This window comes from Drosophila sechellia, chromosome 3R (assembly GCF_004382195.2).
Source record: "Drosophila sechellia strain sech25 chromosome 3R, ASM438219v1, whole genome shotgun sequence".
NCBI classification, from domain to species: domain Eukaryota; kingdom Metazoa; phylum Arthropoda; class Insecta; order Diptera; family Drosophilidae; genus Drosophila; species Drosophila sechellia.
Window position 1 is genome coordinate 12,584,242 of NC_045952.1, and position 25,758 is coordinate 12,609,999.

The following is a 25,758-nucleotide window of genomic DNA, read 5'->3' on the forward strand; positions in this document are numbered from 1 at the left end:
CGTGTAGAACATGTAGAACTAAGATAGTTTTGACATTCAGTAAAAAAAGCTAATTGTATAATTGTTATGTTGTATTTATTGAGCCATCGCTTTCGATGCGCGTGATCTCCAGAAGATGAATGGTGTGTCCGCCCATAAACTCCAGCATATCCACTCCAGACTCCTTGCCAATGTCCTCCATGCTAATGGGTAAAGCCTGCAGCTTCCACTTCTTGAGCAGCGCCTCGATAGACCAGTCGGCGCTCCGCTCTTGGTATGTGAATATAAATTTGGCCCCGGCATTTCGCTCCAGCAGAAAGGCGACTGTGACCACGATATCCTCGAACACGCTGGGATCGTAGAAGCAGTCTGCTGCAATGATAAGGTCCAGAGGCGGCAGACGGAACACGCTGTTTAGCAGCAGGCCCCAACTCAGGCCCACCACATCGATGTCAACCCCCGGCTGCAGTTGATTGGCCAGGCAGGACTTTCGGATATGGGCCAGGGACTTGGGCAGAATGCAGTTGTCAGTAAGAACAACTTGGGCGCGGCACTTGGCCGCCAGGATGCCAGGCAGGGCGGTGCCGCTCCCTAGCTCCAGGATGCGCTTGCCCGCCAGTGTCTGTCTGCGCTCCCACAGGAAGTGGGCTAAAATTGGTGCGCAGGGCCATGTGTAGAAGGAGTAGGCTCCCTGAAGCAGCTGTAGGCGGATTTCAGATACTTTAGTTACTACACGAACTCCTGGTTTTAAGGATTACCTCAGGTATTTTGATCTCAAGTCGCTCGGCGGGTGATCCGCTGAAGACAAACTTGCGGATATGCTCGGCAGTGGCTGTGGCCGCCACAATGTCATTGTCCTCGCTGCCGCTCTTCATGTGGAAACGCATCTTAGCTCAAGCATGCAGGAGTATTACTGTTTTCACTAAACTGCAGCTATTTTTCAGAGTTTTGTTTACAACCTGTTTGATTAGCGATGCCACTTCGTTGCGATAACTTAATCGATAAATATTGAGGTGAGCGAAGCAAATAGTGACCGGGTGTTCCAATGGTCACTTCAGTATCAGTTGACATTTTGGGCCACCATTTTATTTTAAGTTTCAATTAAAAACGTTTATGGGTATCCCAACTAGTGCAGATTTTTTAAAAGCATCCCAATATAAAGTAGTTGCAGCTGAGCGCTCCTCTAACTTAAATTCTAGTGACCGCGACTGCTGCTGTCTGATGACAAGTGTACGAACAATCGAATATCGCCCATCTCGTATGATCACTGTGAAGTTTTGATTTTCCAATTGCCATGGAGGGATTCAGATTCTTGGAAGAATGAGCTCCGTAAATAAAATAAAGCTAAACGAGATCAACAAGATGGACTCCTGTGGAAACTGGGAGCGGTGCGGGAATTTGGGACAGGGCGGATTCGGCCAGGTTATCCATTGGCGAAACCGGACTACGGGCCGTGAAATTGGTGAGCTATAAGAACCTTATGGGCTAACACAAATATACTATAAATATTTTTATGATTTTCTTTTTTGCAATCACACACATTACCAAACCCCCCACCCACCAGCCATACTCAAAAACATTTACATTTTTTGTTGTTCTTTCTATATATCCAAATCATAAAACCTTAAAAAATAACATACATGTTTGCTGCCCAACAATTCCTAGAAATTCCTAGGTCTCCGCATGAGATATGTCGCTTATAGCCGTTCGGCTGAGTTAGCCGATATCGCAGATATTTTAAACGTCAGTCTTAAGTGTTTATTTATTTTCCACATAGCCACCAAACACTTCAAGGTGTTGGAGTCTCTGGGCGCCGATCAGCAAGTAAAGTTCAGCGAGCGTTGGAACAAGGAGCTGAACTGGTCTCGTCAGTTTAAAAGTCCCCATATTGTGGCTGGCGTGATCCTGGACAACGAGGATCCGGACTTTTTGAAGTACCTGAATGACATGCACAGTGTTGAGTTACCTGTGATTGTGCTGGAATACTGTAACGGTGGAGACGTGAGGAAGCGTCTACAGAGCCCGGAGAATGCTAATGGTCTGACGGAGTTCGAGGTGCGGCAGATCCTGGCAGCTCTACGTCAGGCCCTACATTTTCTGCACTCGGTGTGTGGGATTTGCCACCGCGATTTGAAGCCGGACAATATAGTAATCCAACGAGGAGTTGATGGCAAGAAAGTCTATAAGCTAACCGATTTCGGACTCGCTCGAGGAACTCCCGACCAGACCATGGTGCAGAGCGTGGTGGGCACCCGACATTACTTCGCCCCAGAAGTGGTAGAAAAGGGTTTTTACAACTCGACCGTGGATTTCTGGTCATTCGGAGTAATTGCCTATGAGCTGGTCACTGGTGAACTGCCCTTCATCCCCCATCAAAACCTTAAAAACATTGTAGTCAATCTGATAAAAAAGCCTGCCGGATGCATTGCTATCACAGAGGATCCGGAGGATAATACTCGTTTCGTGAATCAGTTTAAACTGCCACAGGAGCACCATCTGTCGCGGCCCTGGGCTGCTGAGTTCACAAAATGGCTGCGCAGTCCGCTAAACTCAAACTACAAGGAACGCGGTCTACTAGCAGCTAATGAAGTTCCAGTCGTCTTCGATGACCTGGACAAAATACTCAATATGAATGTGCTAACTATTTTTGCTGTTAACCACTGCAAACGACTTGAGTATGCGGTCTCTGCGGAGATGACTATGAAGGATCTAATTGGCTTGATTGTCCGGGACACCGGAATGGACGAAAAGGAACTGTACTTCGTACTGCCCACTTCCCATCCGAACAAAACGGTTACGCCCGAAAGTAAGCCTTTGCAGCTGTATGTGGAGGAGTGGAGTGACACAAGCAAAGATTCACGAAAGTGGACTAAGTGCAGCAATCCACCTGTGATGTTGTACATCTTCCAGGTCAAGAAAGAGTGTGACTACAATGCACCTGAACCCATTCTATCAATTCTTGCTCGAAAGTTTATCGCTAACAAATTTAAGACGGCGGAAAGATGGCTGCAAAACCGTGTTGTCTTGGATATGCTCTACGTGCTTACCAAGGAGCAAGCAAGATACGAAATGCTCGTGTCAGGAATAAACGAGCGTGCGCTGTCGTTGGAAGACGAAATGATGGAAAATTCGTTCAACATAGACAGCATCGATAAGCAGCGTATCATAATCTCCTTTGCCTGTGATCAGCTAAAAAGTTTGCTAAAAGAAGCCCAAGCAAAGATTCCGTCCCGTCAGGTAGCAATTCTTACTATTCTACCCTTAATCCAGTAGTAATTCAGTTTTTTTTTCAGCTTATCAGCAGTGCACAGTTGGAGAAGCTTAACCGAAATTATGAAATCATTATACAAAGCGCGAAATCAATTAAGTCTTACTTGGAATCCTGCTTGCGTGAAGCCAAGGTCATGGTTAAAACCACCAATCAACTACGGAAAGAAGTTTGCGGGAAAGACCTATTCGATTGGTAAGGTATCAAATGACCACCTCAATATAATGCAGCTTTTTTGTTTTTAATTTCTTAGCACTCGATTTTATAAGGAATACGTCTGCAATGGTGCGGTAATTTCGCCATCAGAGTTGAATAATGTCGCCGAGCAATTCGCAAGCACTCGTTTCAAGTTATATAAAAAGGGCGAGGCTAGAAATCTGTCCAAGTCTATCGATCACATGCACTGCTTATATTTTAAGACCAAGGAGTCCATCCCGGTCCTTGAACAACAATTTTGCGACATTAAGGAGGAGATATTTCAGCTTAACTTGCAGATGTTGATGCCAGCCTCCAACACACAACCTCCAAAGCTTGAGCTAAGCGCAGCGTTGGACCGCCTAGCTATAAGCTCTGGCTCAACCAGCTCGGATCCATTTGACTCTCTACGCACGATAAACGCCATCGAAGCGGCAGAAAGGATTAACAACATGTAAGTTAATATTGAAAACTGTTAAAAATTTACTAATAAATGATTTGGTTTACAGGCTTGTTCATGAAATGAAAATTGATCACTATTAGTGTGCATTCTGGTCGACCATACATTTTAATTTGATTTCAATCAAAATCGCATGAATATTTGTCCATTCGAAATCATACAAATATGAATTTCGATCTTATTTTGTTATCGTCCGCTTACCCAATTAATTAGCTTTATTAGTTTCATAGAATCTTCGCATGTTCTCAGTTTAAAACGATTTTTTATTTTTTTAGTAAAATGTGTTACGAACATTGAAATAAATGACAAACCTTTTTTAAAATTGGAGTATTTTTACTAGCTACGCTTTTTTTTCACTACTTAATTTCTGTTCGCGGTATCGTGAAATGGTACACTTGGATTTGATCTGCTTTCCAGATGTCTATTTTCCTATATCAATACTGGCTATATATTTAATCCACAGTAGATTATATAAGTGTATGACATATATGTGTATTTACATATATTGTATATATACAGACCGCTTAATTTCTGAATAAACAGCTGTATATAGCTTGGCTTGGTCAATTGAAATAAAACTTGCTGAGGATTGCAATGTCACGGGAAATTGCACATGCGGCAGAACAGAGAATTAGTCGTCTTTTGGCCATGCCAGACGTGGCTATAAAAGCGAATTGAGCAACTGGGCAGCCACCATAAGCCGAAAGCCGGTGACCACTGCCAGAGCTTCAAGGAGATCGCAAGGATACACAAAATGAACCAATACTGTTTGACGGGCTTGCTTTTGGTCCTAGGAGTAGTACTACATATAGAGTGGGCAACAGCCAAACCTCCAAACAAAATGCCGGATCAGCTGCGTACGTAAATCAATTTGTCTTTCTTATATTTTACTAACAATCGCGTGAGTATAGTGATATTTAAAAAATTTAACAATTTATTTTTTTAAATGGGAGCAATGGAATAAGTAAAATAATTTTGTTGCTTCGCCCCTTTAGCTTCCTTTCTTAAGGTATGCCATCGCAATGCACCTGACCTAGACACCTGCGTTAGAGAATCCTATGAGGAACTGCGTCCACGGCTTATAGAAGGTATACCAGAGCTATATATACCTGCCATGGAGCCGCTGGTTGTTCCCCAGGTCAAGATGGACCAGGACTCCGGGGCCATCTACTTGCACTCAGTGTACCGAAACGTCAAAGTCACAGGCATCTCAAAGCACACGGTCAATGAGCTGCGTCTGGAGCCTTCAAAACTCAAGTTCATTTTGTCTTTGACTTTCCCAAAGCTGCATATGGAATCGGACTACAGCATTAAGGTCAGTAGAGAAGTATGAATATTGTATTGTCAACAATTTAAACTTAATTGACTTAACTAAAACTGTTATTCTGTTCTGTTATTTTAGGGAAAAATTATGATGATGCCACTTTTGGGCGATGGCCACTGCAATGTGGATCTCGGTAAGCTAAAAGAGCCAAGTCTTTAAAGTCTATATATATTTATTTGTAATATTCCTGCAGTTAACATCACCATGCGAACCGAGCTGATTGGACAGGAGTACAAAAAGAATGGAGCCAACTTTTTGAAGATCAACACTGTGAAAGTTAAGTACGAGCTATCTGATGTCCACATTCATCTGGATAACCTTTTCAACGGGGACAAAGCTTTGGGCGATCGCATGAACGAGTTCCTCAACGAGAACTGGAAGGCACTGGCCGAGGAAGTGCGTCCGTTGATGACCAAGGCGCTGGTGGACATTTTGAGGGCCTCCGTGGATAAATTGTTTGCTTCTTTTAGCTACGATCATCTGCTTCCCAAGTAAAATATCGAGTGAAGACAATTTTTTTTTCTATCTTACTGATTTAATCGTAGTTCAAACAGTAGCCTACAAATTAAGCAGACAGTTAAAAGCGAAATAAATTATATATATAATACAAAAACGGCGGACATGGTCCTCAAGATCACTAAACCAGCCACAGTTTGGTGGGCATCTTGGAGAAGACATTGTTCCACAGCCCATGAAAGATGTCTGCCAGTCCCAGTTCCAAGTCTGGACGCAGCTCTGCTATCACCTCCTTGCCGTTTTGATTCAGAAAGGAGTTAATCGATGCCGCCAGAATTTCGTTTCCGTTGAATAGGTTCTTCAGGTGTATTCTCATGGCGCCTACATCGAAGCCCACCTTCATTTCATCGATATGGATGATCTCGTCGCCCGTGCGGCTCTCGTTCCGTAGCGAGATCCTTGTGTACACGGTTGTGTGTACGTTCTTCAGTGCCATAGCCACGTCTCCACTGCCCACAAGGGGCAGAAGTAGGATATTTCCCTTCAGGTTGTACTTCGCCCGGATCCTAAGCCTTGGAAGCTCCAGCTCGAAATTTAGCAATCGCCGCTCCAGATCCAAGCTAGAGCGTAGTGGGTTTGTTATTAGCTATTTGGTGTTTAGTGAGTTATATTTAATTACCTGGCTCGTCGCACAGTCGCGTTGGACGGTCCTCGGATGACCAGGTCTTGAAATCCTCCGGATAGCACCAGATTGCCGCTGCCCTTGGACACCGACACCTGGTCAATGTTTAGGGGCTCAAAGCTCTTTACCCCGATCTCCGGAATGCCAGCGGCTAGTGCCGGAAAGCATCCCTCGAAGAGCTGCCGAAAGCACTTGTCCTCGTTCGGATTGGAGCGTTTGCACGTCTGCAGCCACGGGGCTGAGGAAAGAATTGGTTTATACATTTAATTTCCAAAATTTGGTCTTTCGATACATGTTTACATTAATTATAGACTCAAATTTACAACTTAGTTTGCTTAATCATTTTCAAAACGGTTCTTTATTCGTTAAATATGAATATATATATATGTATCTATATTTCGGGTCTGTTGGCCAACTCTACTTACGCCTCTCCTGCAACGGGAGCTTGTCGTTGACAATTTCGCGAGTATATGCCCCGTGGGAGCCTGTTATCAGGAAAATCGAACCGAAAACACTCAAACTAACGGCCAACTTCCAGTATGTTGTGCTCACAACCATGTTTACAGGCGAACGAAACTAAAGCAAGGGGTATCTTTGGGATCGCCACTTTAATCCGTGGCGTGAAATCTGCTATCCGTTGAGCGCGACCGTTGGCGACGATGGTTCGAGACCAAGTGCCGGGATAGCCAACAGAAAAGTCGAACGAAACCATCAAAGGCCAAGTTGGCCAACAATAGTTGTGTTTTTCGTTCGCTGCTTTTGCGGCCAGTTTTACATACACTTTTTTTGGCTTTACGAATTCCGCGATTTCGGTACTACCCGTTTATCCGCCTGCCAAGTGACCGCGGGAAAAAGTTGATGAAAAAAGGTTTTGAAAGCAATGCACTTTTAAGGAATTGATTTTTATTAAAATCTTGCCTATGATTATCATTGATATCCATCAAGTGAAATATGTAGCATACGTTTTGGTGTTTAAAAGAATTGTTCTCTCTGCAGAATAAGTCACGTATAAATGACTAGTAACGACACTAATTTATTAAAGTACCTCATTTGAAAAATTGCAGAGAAAAGAAAGCTATTTTATTTTAGTTATTGCCTAATGTGTGAGCGATTAAATTTATATAAGCCATTCAAGCCGTTGAGCTTCATCGGTTTTAATTGCTGCAGAGGTACTATGCCAACTTTCCCAAGTGTAGTGCACATGAAGCCCCAGCACTTGACCGAATATTTGGGATGTTTTATTTGTTGTATTGATATTTGTGCTTTTATGTTACCTTACATTTTATGTTCGTTTGCCGCATAAATGCCACCGGTTCCCAGGTTGTTTATGTTTATGAATGTTGCGCCACACACACGACATACATATGTATGTATATATAGCCTGGCCTGCTTCGGGCTCCACCATGGTGGGGCAGAGCTCCCCCGAAGTTGTTCACCTGTTGACTACTTCTGGTATTACGCAGACGCGACTCGATCGCAACGGGAGTTGGAGTTGTCTGCCTGGGATAGTCGACGCCGCCTTGCCCCTTCATTGTCACGGGTGTTGTCCGGTTTTCGGACTCTTCGTGGCCTCGGGCCACCGATGCCGACAATCTCCCCTTCCATGTGGCGCTTGTCGCGTGTAGTCTGGTTGCAAGTTTCTGTTACGCAGTCTCCCCAATTAATGATAGAAGTCAAACAAAACAAGCAAAAAATCCAAAAAAGAAAAACCATATATGCTCCCTGATTATGCAATGTTTTATCCATGATAGAATACTTAGCCTAGAGGTGGCCCACTCCTAATTGAGCCATGAAAAAACATTGCGTGACAATAAATAGCATTCATTTTCATTGGCTCTTTTGTAGACCTTAAATTTAGAAATAAAAAACAAAGTTCAAAATGTTGTATTTTTACCTTTTCTCACGCTTGCATCTCCAAAACCCATTTGTCATTAGGGAAGTCACTTAATTGCCGCAGTTTACGAAAACATGAATATGCAAATTCAACTGTTATGTGAATAATAATTATTTTTATAATCTTTCTCCCTCAAGGTTTCAATGTTGCATGCTGTGACAATAACCGAATATCCAAAATATCTTCCATGTTCATCTCTCTCGGATTTTTTCGCTTACGAGTTGCGTGCGGAAATTACCAAAATTCGTGTCTGCGGATTGCGATATCTTAAATTGAAGCTGCTTCCTTACCGACTAGCCCATAAAAACAATATAAACAAAATCCAGCCGAGATTGAACAGCTGTCGAACCGGCAGAAGTTGTCCCACTCGTGAAGCCTGTGATTGCGCAACGTTCGGCTTGATTGATTAACCAGCGTTTTATTTTCTTTAAACGCCAAACAAACGAGTTTAATGTTCGCTATTGATTTTTTTTGTATTTATGTTTTATTGGCGTTTATTTTCACACTTGTCGGTGCATTCCTGGTTTTTTCTCAATACTGCCAGCTTGCCGGAGCAAGTGATGCAATCACCCGTCTCCATCACTTTTTGCGGTATATATATTTTTAGCAATGTCATAAAAGCAAAGAAAACAAATAATTGCATGGGCTTTCCCATGGCTTTTGGCTAATCCGCACCTGATCACGTGCAATTGGCGCCAAGAGGTCAATAGCTTCGATTGGGCTTGTTAAATTGGCACCTTGGCAGGCAGATCACGCCTGTGTGATTTGGTTGCTTATCACCTGGCTTATGGTACATTTGGACACTCTGACATTGACCAACTAGCCCGTTAGTGATTATTGTGAAAATATATAAGCAAATTGGCAACGGTAACAAAAACACTATTATACTGATTTGCAGTTCACTTGGAGATTTAAATATTTTCGCTGGCGGCATACAAATATTTATTACGTTGTAAAATGGCTTCAGTGCTGTTAAGTAGCATTCATATGTAAAGTAAATATGTAAGGTAAAGTGAAGCCGCGCTTGAAAGTAGGCAACGCTTTTTTCCAACTTAACCTCTGTTAAAAGCTCACAGATATGATAAAACTACTTCGTCAGTAGAATAGGACGGACTATACAATTTTGACCAAAAGCGATTTGAATTTTCAGTGTATTCAGTTTTGATATGCAGACTAAAATGTTTTATATATCAAATCCACAAAGAAGTAATACTAAACTCAATGCATAGTTTAATACAATCTTTATTTAGCGTTCATATTGAATGGGATCAGAGCTACGATATTAATTCTAGACTTCTACATAGGCCTACTGCTAAATGTTCTATTAAGTGGGTTGTTGGGGAAGTGCGGAATACACATAAAATATTTAAGCTACTTGAACAAGATAATGTTTATGATAAAGACCTAAATGGAACTACACTATAAACGAAGCGATATCAATATCTGTACACACACATAAAACTTGATGGATAAGCACATACATATAGACGTAGATTTGTACAACAAGAATTGCTATTAGTTATTTACAAGACATAAAAACTAAGTGCCATTCAGGCAGCTCTTAAACTAGAAAAGTCCCACTTGCGACCCGAAATTCAATTAAACTAAGCTAATTCATGGTACTTAGCTAGAATTAAGCTATTCCGAAAATACGTTTCAGAAAGGCACACAATTAGCTAAACTTAATTAAACGAAATTGCAAACGAGGCCGAGTAGTACTAATGTCTAAAGTCTTTTCAATGCCATGATTCCAAGGAAGGCTTCAAGTGAGGGTGCAGTTTTGGAGGAGGAAGGAGATCACATCACAGAGCCAGTGTCCAGAGCCCAGAGTTCTAACCTTACGAGGTGGCCATCAGTTTGGCTGCCTGGATGACGTTGTGCTGGTGATGGTAGCCAGCCAGTTCACTGGCGGCTCCGCCTGCCATGGCCGTTGTGGTAGCAGCTCCTCCGAGCGCACCGAAGGTTCCTCCAAAGTAGCAATTGTTCACGTAGTCGTAATTGGTGGCACTCGCCTCTGTCTTGACCCCGTAGGCGGCGACAGCGGCAGCGGCATGGAAATGATGATGTGCCGCCGCTGCCGTCACATGGTGTCCATGGGATCCGCCGAGGTGATGGTGGTGCTGGTAATGGGGCGAGGGAGTTCCGTTGCTCAGGGCCGGCGTCTCCGCACTGTGCGATGTGTAGGCAGACGCACTGCCTCCGCCGGAACTGCTGCCGGGCGTGTAGAGCTGCGTTCCTGCCGCTCCGTGGAGCTGGCGGGCACTGAGCTGTGCCTGTCCAGAGGATGGAGTCATGCTGTGGCCATGTTGCTGGTGCTGCTGCTGCGTCGTCGCCTGTCCGTAAAGAGGAAAGCATTGTTGGTGTGCCGATTGCTGCTGCTGCTGTTGCTGTTGTTGCTGCTGTTGCTGCTGCTGCTGCTGCGCGCTGTGATGTCCCATCAAGGTGCTACTACTGCTGGTGCTGCTCTTCATATCCGTGTGCAGCTTACTGAGGCTATGGCGCTCCAAGCTGAGCGAGGGTTTGAGATCTGTAGATGGGCAAAAGGTGATGAGTGAGTGTCTGGGGAAATCTACACTGCTTCCTCTCATGCTCCACTTACCATGCTCCTCCTTGCACTCCTTGATGGCCTCCAAAGTGGAGCCTGTTCCGGATCCCGCGCCCGCTCCTCCCGCCGAACCGCTGCCGGTTTTCTTGGGCTTTCGCTTCCTGGTCTGAATGCCATCCTTCCTCATGGCCAGTGGTCTGTTAACACCGTGCAACTTGTAGTACAGTCCACAGGCATTGCACACGGGTTCGCCATCGTTGTTGCGCCTCCAAAGTGTGGTGGTCCGAGTGCCGCAGTTGGTGCAGCACAAGCCCATCCTCCGGGTGGCAGTCTAAGGTGAGGAGAACGCATATTAGCACTTGAATCTTGTGATTATGGACGGGGTCTACTCACTGCACTCACCAGGCGCTTGCTAGGCTTGATCAGCGGCCGGTTCATTCCGTTCATCTTGTGGTACAGTCCGCAGGCGTTGCACAGATAGTGTCCGGTTCCATCCCGTCGCCACAACGGCGTCGATATGGCACCGCAATTGACGCACTCGCGTCCCTCGCCAAACTGGAAGTCCATGGCGCTCTCGTAGGGCGAGGATCTTTGGAAGCCCGACGGATCGTAGGCACTGCGCCACGAGCCCATCATCACGGCGGCGTTTGGCGAGTAGAACTGTGCATGCGCCGATCCGAATCCTTCCGTGGTCCAGGCATTCTGCGCCGCAGCGCTTCCGAAATGCGCGGCCACGTGGTTGTACTGTCGGTTGGATGGCACGTACACGGGAGCGTTTACCGCCTGCTGGTGATAGCCGGACACACCGACTCCGACTCCGGCGCTAGCCGCACTACCGGCGGCAGCCAGGTCCGTGTATGCCGCAACGGCGCTACTGTGGTACATCTTGACGGCGGCGTCGTGGGTGGCAGAAGCGGATGCGGATGTGGATGCAGGGGCTGCCGACAGCGTCACGTTCTGATAGTCGCCGCTGAAGTGGGGATAGTCGCGAGTCGACTGCTGATCCGATGTGGACTGAAAGCATAAAGGACAAACATATATAAACTTTATGTTCAAAATAATGTTCTAATTAAAAAATATATTTAAAATATATAAATAAAATATATAATAAAAATGTGCGTAATGTAAATTTATTACATTTTAACTAAATGTACTGCTTTAACTTCGCAGAATATTATGTTGTTAATAACTTAAAAGTAACGACCATTTAAGGTAGGACATCTTTCAGAGATCATCTGCCCTTACATCCCTTTAAATCCCTTTCCCGACTCCCTGTTCCATCTCTTTCCTTCAGGGACTGCCATTGGATGCTCTGCCACTTGGGCAACTCCCCTTGCTTGGCAGCCATTTTGGATTCGGTACTTGCTGCAGCTCCTGCGGCTGCTCAACACGCCTGCTCCGAACGTTGCCCCCTCCTCCACGTTGGAACTCGTTTTCCCGGACTGCGCCCTTTCGAGTTGGCAACTCGAGTTATTGGCGCTCTCAGCGTCTTGCATCTCCACACTGCTCGTGTATCTCGGGCATCCGTGAGTTTGTGCATCTGTATCTTTGGCTTCGCAGCACTTATCTGGTGCGTAGGCACTTCGATTTCTGGGGGGAGATGGAGGGATGGAGGGACATGCCATAAAGTGTCATTTGAAGGCACTGGGTACATACTTTGAAATAAAAAAATTGGGAAGCACGCATATATTTGATTTCATGAAGAAGCAGTGAAATAGGTATACATCTAATAACAATTTAAAGGTACTATTGCAAAATAGTAAATTCAGCAAAACAATTGCTTTTTATTTCACCACAGTTTTTCATTGTTCATTCAACATTTTTGCACCAAATGAGGGAAATGTTTTCAAGTGGCGTTGGCTGTTTTCCCCCACATACACTTACATTTGTATTCCTATTTCAGAAAAGTTCAACAGCCAAAGAATCAACAGCGCGGGTAAAATATAAAAAAAACAATAACGTAACTCGACGGCGATCATCGAAATCTGTGCTTCACATCGCTTTCAATTAAGGCGCCAATTGCATATTTTTATTTATGCGGATATATATTCCAATATATTTTTAAATTGCCTTTACAGTCAGCAACAAAAAAATCGAAAAAAGGGGGGAAAACATTTGACGTCTTTATCTTATCCCACAAATTTAATGCGATGATGTATGAAATTTTTAATTTTTTTCATTCACATTGCCTCGAGGGGGCCGCAAATAAATTTTACTTGCAAACAGATGGCCACTTAAGGGGCGGGGTATTCGGAATGGCTAAGTTTGGCAATATTCATGAAATTAAAAAATGTTAAATGCAGTTGAATGTAATTGCTGGCAGGCAAGTTGTTGGCCAAGAATTTACTGCAATGGATTAAAATGCCGTCGGCAACTTAGATTTAGTATAAGACTATTCGATGGTACCTTTAGTACCTATCTCTAGTTTCTTCTAATGATGTAATGCTTATAATATGTATTATTGTTTTAAATGGAAGTATTTGTGTACAATTTAAATTTTTCTTATTAGTTCTCATAATCATTCTTATCCTTTTGTTGTGTATATTAACATTGTTATAAAGTATATAATTTTAAAATATATAGCTATTTAGTTGCTATATTTTTTACCAATTAATTTATTAACGTTAGCTTTAATTTCCCAAAGCAAAATCAAACTGGGATAATCCATCTGATTGATCGAGTGCAACGTGACGTATGAGCAATAATATTTAAGACTCAACACGCAACTGTCAAAACAAATTAATTGCGTGCATAGAAGGGAGGGGAGGGGAGGAAGAGGGGATAGGTGAGTATCGGTGCATCATTTTCGGCTGCAACTACCCAAATTCCAGCGGAGCCTGGATGCGAAAGGGACGGCGCGACGGTGGCAATCAAAGGGTTGACCACGCGTGCATAATGACGTCGCTCCCTTCAGAAGATCACTCGATCAAAGGAGCGCCGAGTGAGAGATGCGATGGCGATGGAGTCAAAGTCGGATTGGAAGTTGCAGAGCGAGATCAAAGGAGGCGGCGACCACACGAAAAATTGTCAACAAGCCGGTCGAAGGCAAAGCGATGAGAGGGGTTCTTACCTTTAGTACGGATCAAAGGGATCATGACGTATGGGATACCAATGGGCAAGTGGAGGAGAGGACGCTTGGCGCTTATTAAAAAGCGATCAGCAAAAGGGACAAGCCGCGAAATCCCCCAAAGGAGGCGAGGAATTCAAATTAACAGCCATAAAAAATCAATTTAAAAAAGTGCACTTAGCGAAGTTATTGTCGGAAAAGAGCTAAAATGTTAATATATATGTACATACCAAAAATTATGAGAAGTGTAAGATTCTTTCAACAAAATAAGTTCATACGAATCATATTTTCTTTGAGATAAATCGAATATTTTTTATTTGTAAATATGAATGAATTTATTTCAAGTGTAGAGCAGACGTGAATCAAAAGAGGATACCGAAACCTATAGCTATACCAAGTATAACGTTAATAATTTGTCACCGCAAATGAAGGAACAAAAACAAACAGAGAAAACCACTTGAGCGGGAATGGCCGCGCAAAACAACAAACAAAACAAAGGCCGAGGAGTCAGAACCAGGATGAGAAGAAGGAACCCATGGTGGAGGGGGCCCGGCGGTTAAGTGGAGGACGAGGATGAGCGGCGCTTTGAGTGCTTGTATCTTGTTTTCATCCCGCTCTTAAGCTGGCGCTCTGCCGTCAAGTGGCGGATCCTGTTTTCCACTCACCACCACTGCTCACCACTCCTCGCCACTTCAGCCACCTCCACTTGACTCATTCATTCATTGATCTTCGCTATTCCTGGCTCTCACCGTGCTTTCTACTGCCCCTTTCTTCCCACTCCCGCTCCGCGGATCCTTCTCCAAGCTGGCGGCTTGTTTCGATTTTGGATTTTGTTTTGGCCTAATCGCTAAGCCATTTAAGTTTGCCGCCTGTCGAGGCTCATTTCATTTCAGGGTAGTCGTTTTACTACAACTAATTGATGCAAGTAGATTAAAAAGTTATTAATGTCGATGGGATTCGAATCAACTTTAAGAAACTGATCAACTATTCAGCGGTATCTAGGGAAACTAAAGTAGAGCCTTTATGAAGTATTTACACATTTCTGGAAACTAAATAATACCATACTCACATATGTACACATACTATACATACTCACAATCTTATATTAATCAAAAATAAAGTAAAACCATTAGTTAAAAAAAAAATACTTTAAGAATTATAATATTTCTTATAGTGGGACTCAAGTATATTATTTTTACTATTTGTCATTAACAAACTGCCCATTTAAAAAGTAGTTTTTATGATTGAAAGGCTACATCAAGTTCGGAACACGATATGCCAGCCCAAAAAAGAAGTTGTAGCACAAGTTCGGTGGCATATTAACAAAAACGTGAAAAACTTGGAGTAAACTTACATCGCCATCACTCAGTAAGATGCCCATGATTTATGGCCGAAAAATTCGCGATCGCAGCTCGTTTTTAGAATGATTAATGGGCCACGCAAGCAGCTCAGTTCAAGTTGAGGTTGAAACCGATTCGGATTGAGCTTCCGATTTCGATATATTCGATTTGATACGATTCTGCTTTACAGCTAGTTATGTTATTGATATGGACGTTAATAAATAATCGTTTCACAAATGCATTCCGATTAATTGCAACAAGCTCCGAAATGTTTTATTGCACTTTTGCACGACGTTTGTTTATTATTTATATGGCATTTTATGGGCCTTGTTGTAAGACATTTGATTAATGTGGCCTATAAAGCGATAAATTTCGGTTTAATCCATTTACGAGCACTTAACCGATTCCGGTGCTTTTGTCTCTGTTTTCTTAATTTTCGTTGTCTCTTGTTTAATTGTATTTTGGAGAGCGAGAGCACAACGATCCGACTTCCTTGAGGCGAACAAACAAACTAAAAAACGCCCCGGAGTAAACAAAAACTTAATCCCAAATATCCAGATCCAGTTTCATTCGTTGCCGTTGGCGCTGACGTCGACGCCGACCGCGGCGCTGGCAGCGGAACGGCAAGAAGTCAACGGCAACAACATAAAAAGTCAATTTCATCAATGGGCAGTCCGTCGTCATCGCGCCTCTCTTTCCCGCTCCCTTCGTCCACTGCTGCAATGTCACCAAATCGTCACGAGCGTGAGCGGGATGCACTTGGCTGACAGGTAAAAATTTGTAGGTGCATTTCGGTACGCAGCCGCCGGCAGCGACGTCGGCAGCGGCGCTGTCTCGAAAATTAGTCAATTTCATGTAAGTCTTGAAAAATGATGTCCTGCACACTTGAGCCGGGAAATCGAGGCAGGTCCGCACTTGAGACCGGGGAACGGTAGGCACTCTACCACTCGTCTTTCCTAATCCGCTTTTCCAGACCCCGATCCCGAATCCTATATCATTTCTTATCCTATTCTTACACAGAGAGAAAAGACATGGAAGATGTAAACTAATATATGCAAATAAGCATTCTTAAAATATATTATATTTTGAATATAAAAATCTAAATATTTTTCCTTAACTAAGAGAAAACTATCTATCTTTTTTCAAATTAAGCCACCTAGTGCAGATACTTTTGTGAATATATACAATTCAATATTCATTTGAAATTGATATAAATTTTGCTGAGTGTATAAGAAATCAGAAAACCGAGGCGATATTGTGGGCACTGAAGGTCCAGCCCATTGTCAGCAGCTCATTAAATGGACTGGCCGTGTGTCTATCCCCGAGAAAGGATCGCAGGATCTGGACAGGCTCGAATTAATTGATCGCTCAGCCCCGTGTGCGTTTGTGTTTATATAGCTCCTAATGGTAGAAGATTAATTCAGATGACTCAAATTGCAAGTAGGGCTAGGGGATTCACAATTTATTGTTGAAAAATGGATTGATGTCCGCAAGTAATACGCGACTTAAAAAGATGAAATAGTCTGAATAATTTTCTTTTACGATGATTAAATAACAAATATATGAAATTGCACACATAGAAGCATGAAACAGTTTTACTATTTACTGCATAACAAATGAATATTAGGAAATAATATTAAACACATAAATGTGCTAAAAATCGCATTATTTAATGCCATACTAAGCCAAATCCTTTTATAAACTGGAAGATAATTTCTAGATTTCAATTCGTCAAGTCCTAAGCCATTAGTTTCCTGATTCAGAGCCGCAGATCGACCACAAATCACTCGCCAAGCAAGCGGAGACCCCAGGAGTCGTCATTAATCAAGCAATTTGCCTTAGTTTCTGGCAATCGGCCAAAACAAGAAAAGGTTCTCGATGAGCGAAAGAGCGACCAGGTTCACTCCATTAAAATGCAAAGCATAGGTGGCAGAAAAGGAAGGAGAACAAAAGCAGGGCGAGGAAAGTAAGTCACAAAGCCAGTCCATGGTGGTAGGTAGGAGAAGATGTCAAAACAAAAACCGCAGGGATGGGCTTTTCGGAGGAGGAGCGCGGAGGAGGCATACATGCGCATATTTCAATCCGCGCTGACACATCCTGCTGCGCTAATGGACCTTAATTTGTGAACAGCTTTATATATCATGCGCCAGACCGTTAATGTGATCATCCACACGATCTGAAAGCGACTGCGAACTTGAAGCTGGAGTTGGCGATAAAGTTTTTATGTGGCTTATCGAACGGAATGGGGCTGGCACGCGCTTTCCTGGAAATTGGAAAAACTGTCGGGGGAAAGGCTCTGGAGAAAGTGCAGGAGAGCCACTCGCAGGCCCATCTCGAGCCCATTGATAACGTGCAGACAAATGATAATTGTCCCGGCTCCATTCTAATCCTTTTCCAGCCATGGAAAAACCTTTCAATTGACTTCGTTCTCGGGGTCGGGGAAATGTCGCCAGAATTTTCAAAGTGGCGTCACCGCTTATCCGCCCCGGCCGACCCCTTTCTCCGACTATCTCCTGCCCCCGCTCGAAGGGAACCCAGTGAAGTCTAACTCTCGGGTACTTTGCATCTCGATGATCACAATTCCCATTGATCGTCATCGCCATCATCGACGTCTTTCTACCCCGCTCGCTGGGTACATGGATCTCCCTCTCGGCAAAGATGAAAGCGATCTTTATTGGTTTTTGTAGTGATTTTAAGTGGATTTGTGGTTCGATTCTTAAAGCCGAAGTGCGCCAGGCCAGCCTCGGATTCAGAGATCCAGAGATTCGGATTCAACCTCAACCTCCGTGGCCGTGGCAGCGATGTCTCTGCGGTTATATCGTTTTTATTCAAATTTGTATGTTTATTTCTTTCTTTATGCGTAATTATGAGAATCTTCCAGCTGTCGTCGGCAGACGAAGACATACTTGGCCCACGGCTGTTGAGTGTTTTAGGTCGTTTGAGGCTTGTAATTATGGACTTTGGTTCGTCTTTAATGTCGCAAATGCATCTAGCCGAGGGAGTAAGGATGGAGGTTCAGATGAGCAGGGTTCTTTGATCGCATTTCCATCACAACTTGGGAAAGGCCAGTGCGGCTATTGACGAGATATCGGGCGGAATTTAGTTAGGAGAATTCGTTGTATGAGTATTTGCAGTCATCATGACACATTTTAATTTAGAATTATAATATTTTAAAGTTATATAAATAATTATAGGACATTATAAATAATGTTCTTAAGAGATCTGAATTTGTTGGTACTTAATAGGACTAAATAGCATTGACTTCTTATCACAAATTTCACGTATTTCAAAGCACTACATATGTAGAAAAGTTTAGTTATTTTCCTAGCGCCACGAAAGTTGCGATCTGGTTTCGTTATCGCAGTACCATTAGGGGCTCTTTTTTAACAACCGCTGGCATTACCCATCAAAGTAACTCCCCGGGCTCCAGTTTTCATTGCCCCAACCCCACTTGCCCCCACCCCCCCTCCTCCTTTGTCAGCCCGCACTCAATTCAAGGAGGCACTTGACATGGCAACTAAAACGCAGTTGAAGTGCGACGGCTACTTACAAATTGCCGAACAACAAAAAAACGCAGAGCTAGAAAAGAACTCAATTTGAATATGGAAAGATAAGTGAGCCCCCAGCCCCTCTCCGTAATGATTGTTCCAATCGCTGATTTTTAGTGTGTGTCAGTCTATAAACATCGCTTTGGATAGAGGCGCATTAATGCTTATCACCGTCCCTTCGGCAGGGTACTGATGGCGGAAATGGGGACTTATTGCAACTCTGGTACTGATAATACTACATTTGGCTGTGCATTTTTTTTTATAATTAATTACAAGGGAGATACGCGTATCCGTATCTTATGTTGTCCTATTTTTTGTACGTTTTGCATGGAGCGTGTGAATAAGGAAAGACTTAAGCAACGAACTTTATTCGGGTATCCTTAGTGGCCAGCATAGATGGCGTCTCAATCGGATATATTTGATCTCCGCCGATATAACGATGCCAAGGAAGTGTCCCCATTTCTCCCTGATATCATTTTCTACACTGAAAAAAATTTAATCACTCTTAGATACTGAATGTTAAGTAAAATTATGAAAATGTTTAAGATTTCAAAAGAATTATCGCTGTGCGAAGGCAGTGACAAGTTTTCGGCACGCGGTCCGACATATTCAGATTCTCGAGGAATTTGCCTCGAATGTGTCTCTCGATTGGGCCCCCACTCCGCCGCTCGTTCCGTCGGCTCCTGAGCAAAGCTCTTAAGTGTCTTGGCGTCGGCGCGGCTTATGTCTTCACGTCTCGCTCCCTCTTGGGTGACATTTACATTTGTGAGATCAGAGAGAAACACGCAGAGAAAGGGGGGCCGCGGGGAATTAATTGCTGTGGAAAAATCAAGATTTAATCGGCGCTCTTGACTGTGAAAAGATGTCGCCTAATTTTCTCTAGCCTTTAATTAATTAATTATGGCCACCTAATGACGAAGAAGGCCAATGTACATTCGGGAGTATTCGAAAGTTTTTTTATTAGCCTTTGGCGCCGACCCGAGCCACAGATGAACTTTAAGCCTGAGAAATATCACGATAAGGTTCAACTGCATGCGGTATCGAAATCAGTTTTCTCCAGCAGAATTTATTGTTGGAGCTCGAGCACCACAGCTTCCCCTAAGACCCACCGATAAGTGCGGAGATTACGCCTCCCTTGCGTGGGTTCCGCAAGGCCCCGATTGGATAAATCCGCCTTGATAGCAATATCGCCATGAATAAGGCGAGCTTATCGGACTGACTCTTTGTATTCAGACTAAAAATTATACCATATATGATTTATGTGGAAGTGCAATAGGAATTTAATCTTGCGCCACTGGTAAACAATATTTGCGGATAAGGATTGGAGAACAGTGACCGAATGTTTTGCAAAAACAAACATGATCTGCAGACTATTTTCTAATAACAACATTCAAAAATAACGAATGATTTATTGAAATAAAATGTACTTAAAGAAATTCTGTTAGTAGGTTTTCAATGTTTTCAGAATCTCCTCAAAATATAGCGCATATAACCCACACAGCAAGCAGCTCAGACTGCTGACGCCAAGTTCCCGACTACCGAGAAGTACCAGGACCTCGCCAGGATCTCCTATCTGCTGGTCGGGTCCTTGGCTAACACGCAATTAGCCGTCGTCTCGCAGGGCACGGCAGGACTTCCATGATGGTGGGTCAATGGGTCTCCAGTCCAGTGCTGTACTTCCTATTGGGCTCGGTGTTTCTGGCCCGTTGACCTGCTCGATGCAAAGTGCAGCCAGGGCATTTATCATCCGCCTGCCAGTTGTTTCTGCCGCCGATACACTTTCCACTTGCGTGCTGCATTCTCGGAGCCGGCTCTACCTGAATGAATATGGTTATGGATATGTCTACATGCCGGGTTCAGTTCAGTTTGGTCTACTTGGGATTGTGCTGTGTGGGCTGGTGGTCAGCTTGGCGGGCGAGTGTTGAAATTGCATAATTAGGTTAGGCTGTGCAGTTTGCGTTTTATCCAAGTTTGCCTGGGGGTTGCAGAGTTGCCATGTCGCTTTAGAAAATTAAGAAAATATTTATTTCTGAGCCGTTGACCTTTTTATTCAAAGTTACGGAAAAAATGAATGTCTTACTAACTTATACAAGCACTAGTCAGAAATAACCTGAACTTAGAAATGTAATATTTCTGTATCCAAATATTTTCGTACTTTCAAGATATATTTTGGTAGATATCGAATAATAATGATTCGGGTGCCTGGTAACCCTACCTCTCGATGACCTTTGACTTGGCCTCGCCAAGCAATTTGGGTTAGGATTTATGATGCAATTCCCGAAATATTCTTTCGGGCCATAGCTGGAGACAAAGTCAGAGCCATTTAACTAGTTTTGTTTTGCCTTTTTCCCTGATGCTTGAAGCCAATTTCAGTTTTATGGGTTTCTGTTGGTCTCATAAAAGTGTCATAAATTAAAAGGCGCTTAAACACGCACACAGATCCATCCAGAAACCCACTGCAAATGGACGGAATAGGGATCATGTAACCTGTGCCACTGGTAACACGCAGCGCTTTTGACTCATGACCTCCTCCGATGGCATGGAAGGGCATGAGATTGGCTAGCCTTTGGCCTGCTTTTATGGCCCCTACGGACTTGCCTTTACTGTTTTCCACCTAATGATTTTATGGCACTTTTTGCAATATTTTCCTGCGTTCGAGAATCTGCCGTCATGTTGTGTCATTGTCAACACGGTCCGGCCCTATGGGATTCCATTCTCCGGCCTCTCGGATGTCTGGGTCATCCATTCTGTTGTCCAGTTAGTGGTGGCGCCAGCAGTTAATTGCTTTATGGAATCGCACTTGTTAGTGCCTTGAGAAAAACGACAAATTCGTGGCCTCTGCTCGGAAGTGAAAGTGTAGCAAAGGGTTGCAAGGCAACTAAGTGGTCTGGTCAAGGATAAGTTTTAAAATGATAGGGTTGTCAAGGTTTTAACAGCTCAAGGACTATTGTGCACCTATATCGCGATTAGATATACTAAAGCGTGTATTTATTTATCAAGATTTTTTTTTCCATTTTCCATGGCTTTTCCTAGGAATTGAAAATTCTTTTTAATTGTTTAGTCCCAATAACTATTTTGCACACAATTAACAATATTATTAAAAAATTTATATTTCTTTCAGTATTACCATTACCATTATAGAATTGTAGACTTTGTTTGCAAAATATAAATATACCCGCAGAGAATATTACATATATACATATACCACAAATTGTAGACGATAAGACCACTTTGAGTGAAACCAAAAGATCAATTAAGTCTGTTCAAGATGCCTAATTGCAGCCAAGCCATTTCAATTCTTTTCTTTCTTTCTAAAACCCCCTCGTCCCCTTCATTGTCAGCTGCTTACACCTTGCTCTAATTTATGTGCATTACCAAAGAGTTTTGGCCATGTTTCGAGCGGAGAGGAGTCGAGACCCTAATGAATAGTGATACCAGTTAATGTTAATGTTAATTCGAATGTTAATGACTGCCGTCCGTTGTTCTCGCAAGTTTTGCGCTGGAGTCTTTTGTTGGGGTTGGCCCGAGTCGGCAATATATGTATCTGCAGTGCAATTGTGCGAGTAATTATGCCAACTACTGGCACTGCAAGTGAGTGTTGAAAAATTCATGAAACAAGAGCGAGTTTTTCACTGTTTTCAACGGCTTTTAGCACTCGACTGCCGTTTGGCTGGCTCCCATCAATAACGGACAAGCAAATGGAAGTCTGAAAGATTTTTGACACTTGGTCTTTCAAAGGGGAGCTAAACGAAACAAAACTGCGCTCATGTCAACTGCCAATGGACGCCAAGTTCATATCAAAACCTCCCCGGCGACAACCCCTTTCCTTTGCTCTTTGACAGCTCAAAAGTTGATCTGAAATTTATGGCATTTCTTGCTATATTTTATGGCAGTTAATGCCAGAATATAAAACGCAAGCGCATAAATTAAAATTCAATTAAATTATTGATAAATACAACAATGCCCGCGGCAGTATAAATTTGATATATGCCCAGCCGCTAATGGCACCATCGAAAATGATTTAGTTGCCAATTTTTGTTCGAAAATCCAAATTTACGATCCTTTCACTTCGTTGGCTTCTGGGAATCTGAAAATGCATCTGAATTGACTTCCTCCAGCTTTGTCATAGACTATCGCGAACGAGTTTATTTATTTAGATCGTTATCTTAACGCAGTCTTTACATGTTCAACATTAGTCCCATGCTAATTTCATTGTTGATCCATAAAGATTGTGTTGTAGTCGAGCATTATCTTAGCTAATTGATATAGCAGATCATATTGCTTATGTCTAATTTAAGCTGTAACTATTCTCACACAAAGTTGCAGTTCGCCAATCATTGAAATAGATCATTGAATGACACTTAACAGCGGTCTAATGATTCGCCACTGGAGTTGAAACCAGTTTTTTAATTTTCTGTTGTTCAAACAAATGGGGATGTAAAAATAAAGACGTTTTCGTAAGCAAGAATTAAAGAAGAATTCCTCCATTGCTGATTAGCTATAATTATAAGATCCTTCTTAAGTAAGTTAAATTTCAAGAAGGGTTTTTTGAATGAAGGATGTGAACTTTGTATTCCGTTTTTATAACACTCGTTAGGTATTAAATTAAAATTAGTAATAGCCAATTAACACAGATGCTTTAAAATAAATTTCAACTTACATTATTCAGTGTATAAACAGAGAATATCTTCTCTTTTCTGTCCGTTTGATTCGTCTGCGTACCTCCAATGGTTTTGTGTAATTTATGCTAATCAAGATTCGTATGCCAATTGGCAGTTATGGCACTTAATGGCCTTTTTGTTGGGCGGTTAAACAGAAATGTAAACTGCTTTTAAATCGCATTTATTGTTTTCACAGCAATCGTTTTGTGAGTTTTTGTTATGTGTGCGCGGTTTTGATTTGATTTTGAATGCCGGAGTCCAAATAAAAGCGCCACAAATCACACGAAATCCACAAATATTTAATGGGTATGAACAAAAAGGCAAAGATCACAGATCACTCACACATACACTATTGCTTTCGGCAGCTATTCAGTTAGCTAAAGATGGCCAATGAAACGGCGAATGCGAGAACCGAAACCCGCTTAATTAATCAAAATGCGAGCTATTAAAAACGGTCAGTTTTCCAGTTTTCAATTGATGGATGATAGCTGTTATAGATCACTACTATTTTTGCTTTTTGGCGACGGCAATTCGCGTTTCGCTCGCTTCATTCGCTGCGTTTCGCGTGTCGCGCATAAACGTTCGGAACCCAACTGAAGGCAAGGAATTTCAAATTCGACGGGGACTCCTTGTCGCACCGCCTGCAACAGTGTGTGTGCGCGTTCTGATTGGAATGGGGAAACTCTGGCACACACTTACGTGGTATACGGTCACACACGCGCGTTTCTTTTGGGCTTCCGGTTGGATGTGCGCTGAGAGAGCGACTGACTGCACTCTCGCGGGCAAACAAACGGGTTTTTCCATACGCACGCACACACACTCACGCTCGCTATCGATATAAAAGTGGGTGTTGCCTTTCCATCGCGTGCTCTCTCTCTCTCTCTCTCACTCACTTAGCATGCCGTCTTGCTAGCTCGCTCTCTTACTTAATCAAAATGTGGCCATATTAAAGTTAGCTTGATTTGCTGTTTAGATATTGGTGAGCGAAAGAGCGAGAGAGATGAGAGCAAGAGAGAGACAGCGCGACTCTCTGGGGACAGCCCACTTTGTGCTGGCTAACGCGGCGTATGCGCAATGTCTCCCCTTCGCCGTTTAAGCACATTATATGCGCTAATAAAAGGAATAAATTACCAATATCAAAGCCATAAGCCAAGACTCCTTTTTCCGCTGGTAAAATCCACACTTTATGTGCTCTTTAATTGGCACCTTCATAACTCTTCTCCCATCGCAATTAACAGCCATGATATATACACTTACTTATATATACATACATATATGCGAATTCGTACTAGTACTGGCCTGGAATTTATAGGTTTAACGCCCACTTTTGATTTATTTATCAGATAATGTCTTCATTAAGTTGATGCCATTTACATACATTCAATCGGAACGAACTTTGGAGGTGAGAATAAACAAAATCTTTCTGATTTACAAATTAGTTGTGCCATTCATTTGTCATAATGCAGATAAAGCAATCAGTTAACGCTGGTTTCGATGAATAAATTTTAATTACTACGCTGCAAAAAGATTTCTATGCGAAAATTATGTGGTTGCAAATTACATACGTTGACTTACACTTAAAGATTTCCTTTAAAAATTATAAACGATTTTATATTATTATTTATAATGACTAACTTTATCGTGCAATAATTTAAACCACTTCATAAATGATTTATATTGAAAAACAGCCACAAAAGATGAATTATAAACTTGTTCATCTTTGGCCTCAAATTTTTTGAAAGTACGCATAAATTGACGCAAATGAAGTTGCTCTTTAATGAAATTTTAATCTATGAAAGAGTGTTTCGTGTCATGGTACTTATCGGTATTTCACATATGTACGAAGTGACTAATGTGAACTCTACCCACGCAATTATATAGTCATATTTATATAAGATTCCGTTTTTGAAAGATTGTCATTTCGTGACACATTCACCCCCAAAAACAAAGACAAAAAGATGCAATCAGCTTTCTTAAGCATCCAGTCACTTCCTCGTTTACTAATTACGCGTCAACACTAAAAAATTGCCATTTTCAATTGGAATTTCAGGCGGGAACAGCCCGATAAGCTTTTCGTGGAACATTTTCGTATTCAAGTCTGGTCAAAGCCTAATGCTCAATTACCACAAATTAAATTTATTAAATCACCAGCGGGCCAGCAGACGATAAAGTTCAATTATTTATTGGAACTGCCAAAATACGAGCAGGCCAAATCATAAAGAAAAAAGCAGACACGAAATGCGTTTTCCCCCACCAGTTTTCCACCGACGGAGAAGGAGATGGCGACGGAACGGAGAATGGAAAGCGAGCTGCAAATGAATTGGACCTGAAACGCGTGT

The 25,758-nt window shown here is 42.6% G+C and overlaps 5 protein-coding genes across 7 annotated transcripts; 2 read left to right on the plus strand and 3 right to left on the minus strand.

The window, feature by feature from the left end:
- Nucleotides 1–53: 53 nt before the first annotated feature.
- LOC6606171 (methyltransferase-like protein 23) lies at nt 54–967 on the minus strand. The gene is made up of 2 exons (XM_002030943.2): nt 738–967; nt 54–679 (listed from the first exon to the last, which is right to left on the minus strand). Exons 1-2 carry the CDS (start codon nt 864–866, stop codon nt 65–67), a joined length of 744 nt encoding a protein of 247 aa, XP_002030979.1. The 5' UTR covers nt 867–967; the 3' UTR covers nt 54–64.
- A 264-nt stretch (nt 968–1,231) lies between these two features.
- Nucleotides 1,232–4,238, plus strand: LOC6606172 (inhibitor of nuclear factor kappa-B kinase subunit beta). Its single transcript, XM_002030944.2, has 5 exons — nt 1,232–1,441; nt 1,757–3,216; nt 3,273–3,442; nt 3,501–3,896; nt 3,952–4,238. The coding sequence occupies exons 1-5, from the start codon at nt 1,300–1,302 to the stop codon at nt 3,983–3,985; spliced, it is 2,202 nt and encodes a 733-aa protein (XP_002030980.2). The 5' UTR covers nt 1,232–1,299; the 3' UTR covers nt 3,986–4,238.
- Nucleotides 4,239–4,557: 319 nt separating this feature from the next.
- LOC6606173 (protein takeout) lies at nt 4,558–5,739 on the plus strand. Its single transcript, XM_002030945.2, has 4 exons — nt 4,558–4,759; nt 4,898–5,217; nt 5,305–5,359; nt 5,420–5,739. The coding sequence occupies exons 1-4, from the start codon at nt 4,657–4,659 to the stop codon at nt 5,719–5,721; spliced, it is 780 nt and encodes a 259-aa protein (XP_002030981.2). The 5' UTR covers nt 4,558–4,656; the 3' UTR covers nt 5,722–5,739.
- A 5-nt stretch (nt 5,740–5,744) lies between these two features.
- On the minus strand, nt 5,745–7,030 carry LOC6606174 (circadian clock-controlled protein). Its single transcript, XM_002030946.2, has 3 exons — nt 6,790–7,030; nt 6,362–6,602; nt 5,745–6,302 (listed from the first exon to the last, which is right to left on the minus strand). Exons 1-3 carry the CDS (start codon nt 6,920–6,922, stop codon nt 5,864–5,866), a joined length of 813 nt encoding a protein of 270 aa, XP_002030982.1. The 5' UTR covers nt 6,923–7,030; the 3' UTR covers nt 5,745–5,863.
- A 2,454-nt stretch (nt 7,031–9,484) lies between these two features.
- On the minus strand, nt 9,485–24,011 carry LOC6606175 (GATA-binding factor A). 3 transcript variants are annotated; one of them, XM_032720564.1, is made up of 4 exons: nt 23,419–24,011; nt 11,197–11,817; nt 10,858–11,134; nt 9,485–10,785 (listed from the first exon to the last, which is right to left on the minus strand). In XM_032720564.1, exons 2-4 carry the CDS (start codon nt 11,686–11,688, stop codon nt 10,097–10,099), a joined length of 1,458 nt encoding a protein of 485 aa, XP_032576455.1. In that variant the 5' UTR covers nt 11,689–11,817; nt 23,419–24,011; the 3' UTR covers nt 9,485–10,096. The 3 variants fall into 3 exon arrangements, with proteins under 3 accessions (XP_032576455.1, XP_032576454.1, XP_032576453.1); XM_032720563.1 differs by lacking the exon at nt 23,419–24,011 and adding an exon at nt 15,225–15,723 and having other exon boundaries at nt 11,206–11,817; XM_032720562.1 differs by lacking the exon at nt 23,419–24,011 and adding an exon at nt 15,225–15,723.
- Nucleotides 24,012–25,758: the final 1,747 nt, after the last annotated feature.

Coding starts and splice junctions, on each gene's coding strand:
- LOC6606171 (XM_002030943.2), bottom strand. CDS start 866: ATGCGTTTCCACATGAAGAGCGGCAGCGAGGACAATGACATTGTGGCG. Junction 680..737: donor TTGAGATCAAAATACCTGAG/GTAATCCTTAAA, acceptor ATCCGCCTACAG/CTGCTTCAGGGAGCCTACTC.
- LOC6606172 (XM_002030944.2), top strand. CDS start 1,300: ATGAGCTCCGTAAATAAAATAAAGCTAAACGAGATCAACAAGATGGAC. Junction 3,443..3,500: donor GGGAAAGACCTATTCGATTG/GTAAGGTATCAA, acceptor TTAATTTCTTAG/CACTCGATTTTATAAGGAAT. Junction 3,897..3,951: donor GCAGAAAGGATTAACAACAT/GTAAGTTAATAT, acceptor TTTGGTTTACAG/GCTTGTTCATGAAATGAAAA.
- LOC6606173 (XM_002030945.2), top strand. CDS start 4,657: ATGAACCAATACTGTTTGACGGGCTTGCTTTTGGTCCTAGGAGTAGTA. Junction 5,218..5,304: donor AATCGGACTACAGCATTAAG/GTCAGTAGAGAA, acceptor CTGTTATTTTAG/GGAAAAATTATGATGATGCC. Junction 5,360..5,419: donor CCACTGCAATGTGGATCTCG/GTAAGCTAAAAG, acceptor ATATTCCTGCAG/TTAACATCACCATGCGAACC.
- LOC6606174 (XM_002030946.2), bottom strand. CDS start 6,922: ATGGTTGTGAGCACAACATACTGGAAGTTGGCCGTTAGTTTGAGTGTT. Junction 6,603..6,789: donor GCTCCCGTTGCAGGAGAGGC/GTAAGTAGAGTT, acceptor TTCTTTCCTCAG/CCCCGTGGCTGCAGACGTGC. Junction 6,303..6,361: donor GCGACTGTGCGACGAGCCAG/GTAATTAAATAT, acceptor ACTACGCTCTAG/CTTGGATCTGGAGCGGCGAT.
- LOC6606175 (XM_032720562.1), bottom strand. CDS start 15,251: ATGGGCATCTTACTGAGTGATGGCGAT. Junction 11,818..15,224: donor TCTTACTGAGTGATGGCGAT/GTAAGTTTACTC, acceptor TTATGCTTTCAG/TCCACATCGGATCAGCAGTC. Junction 11,135..11,196: donor GCAAGCGCCTGGTGAGTGCA/GTGAGTAGACCC, acceptor TCCTCACCTTAG/ACTGCCACCCGGAGGATGGG.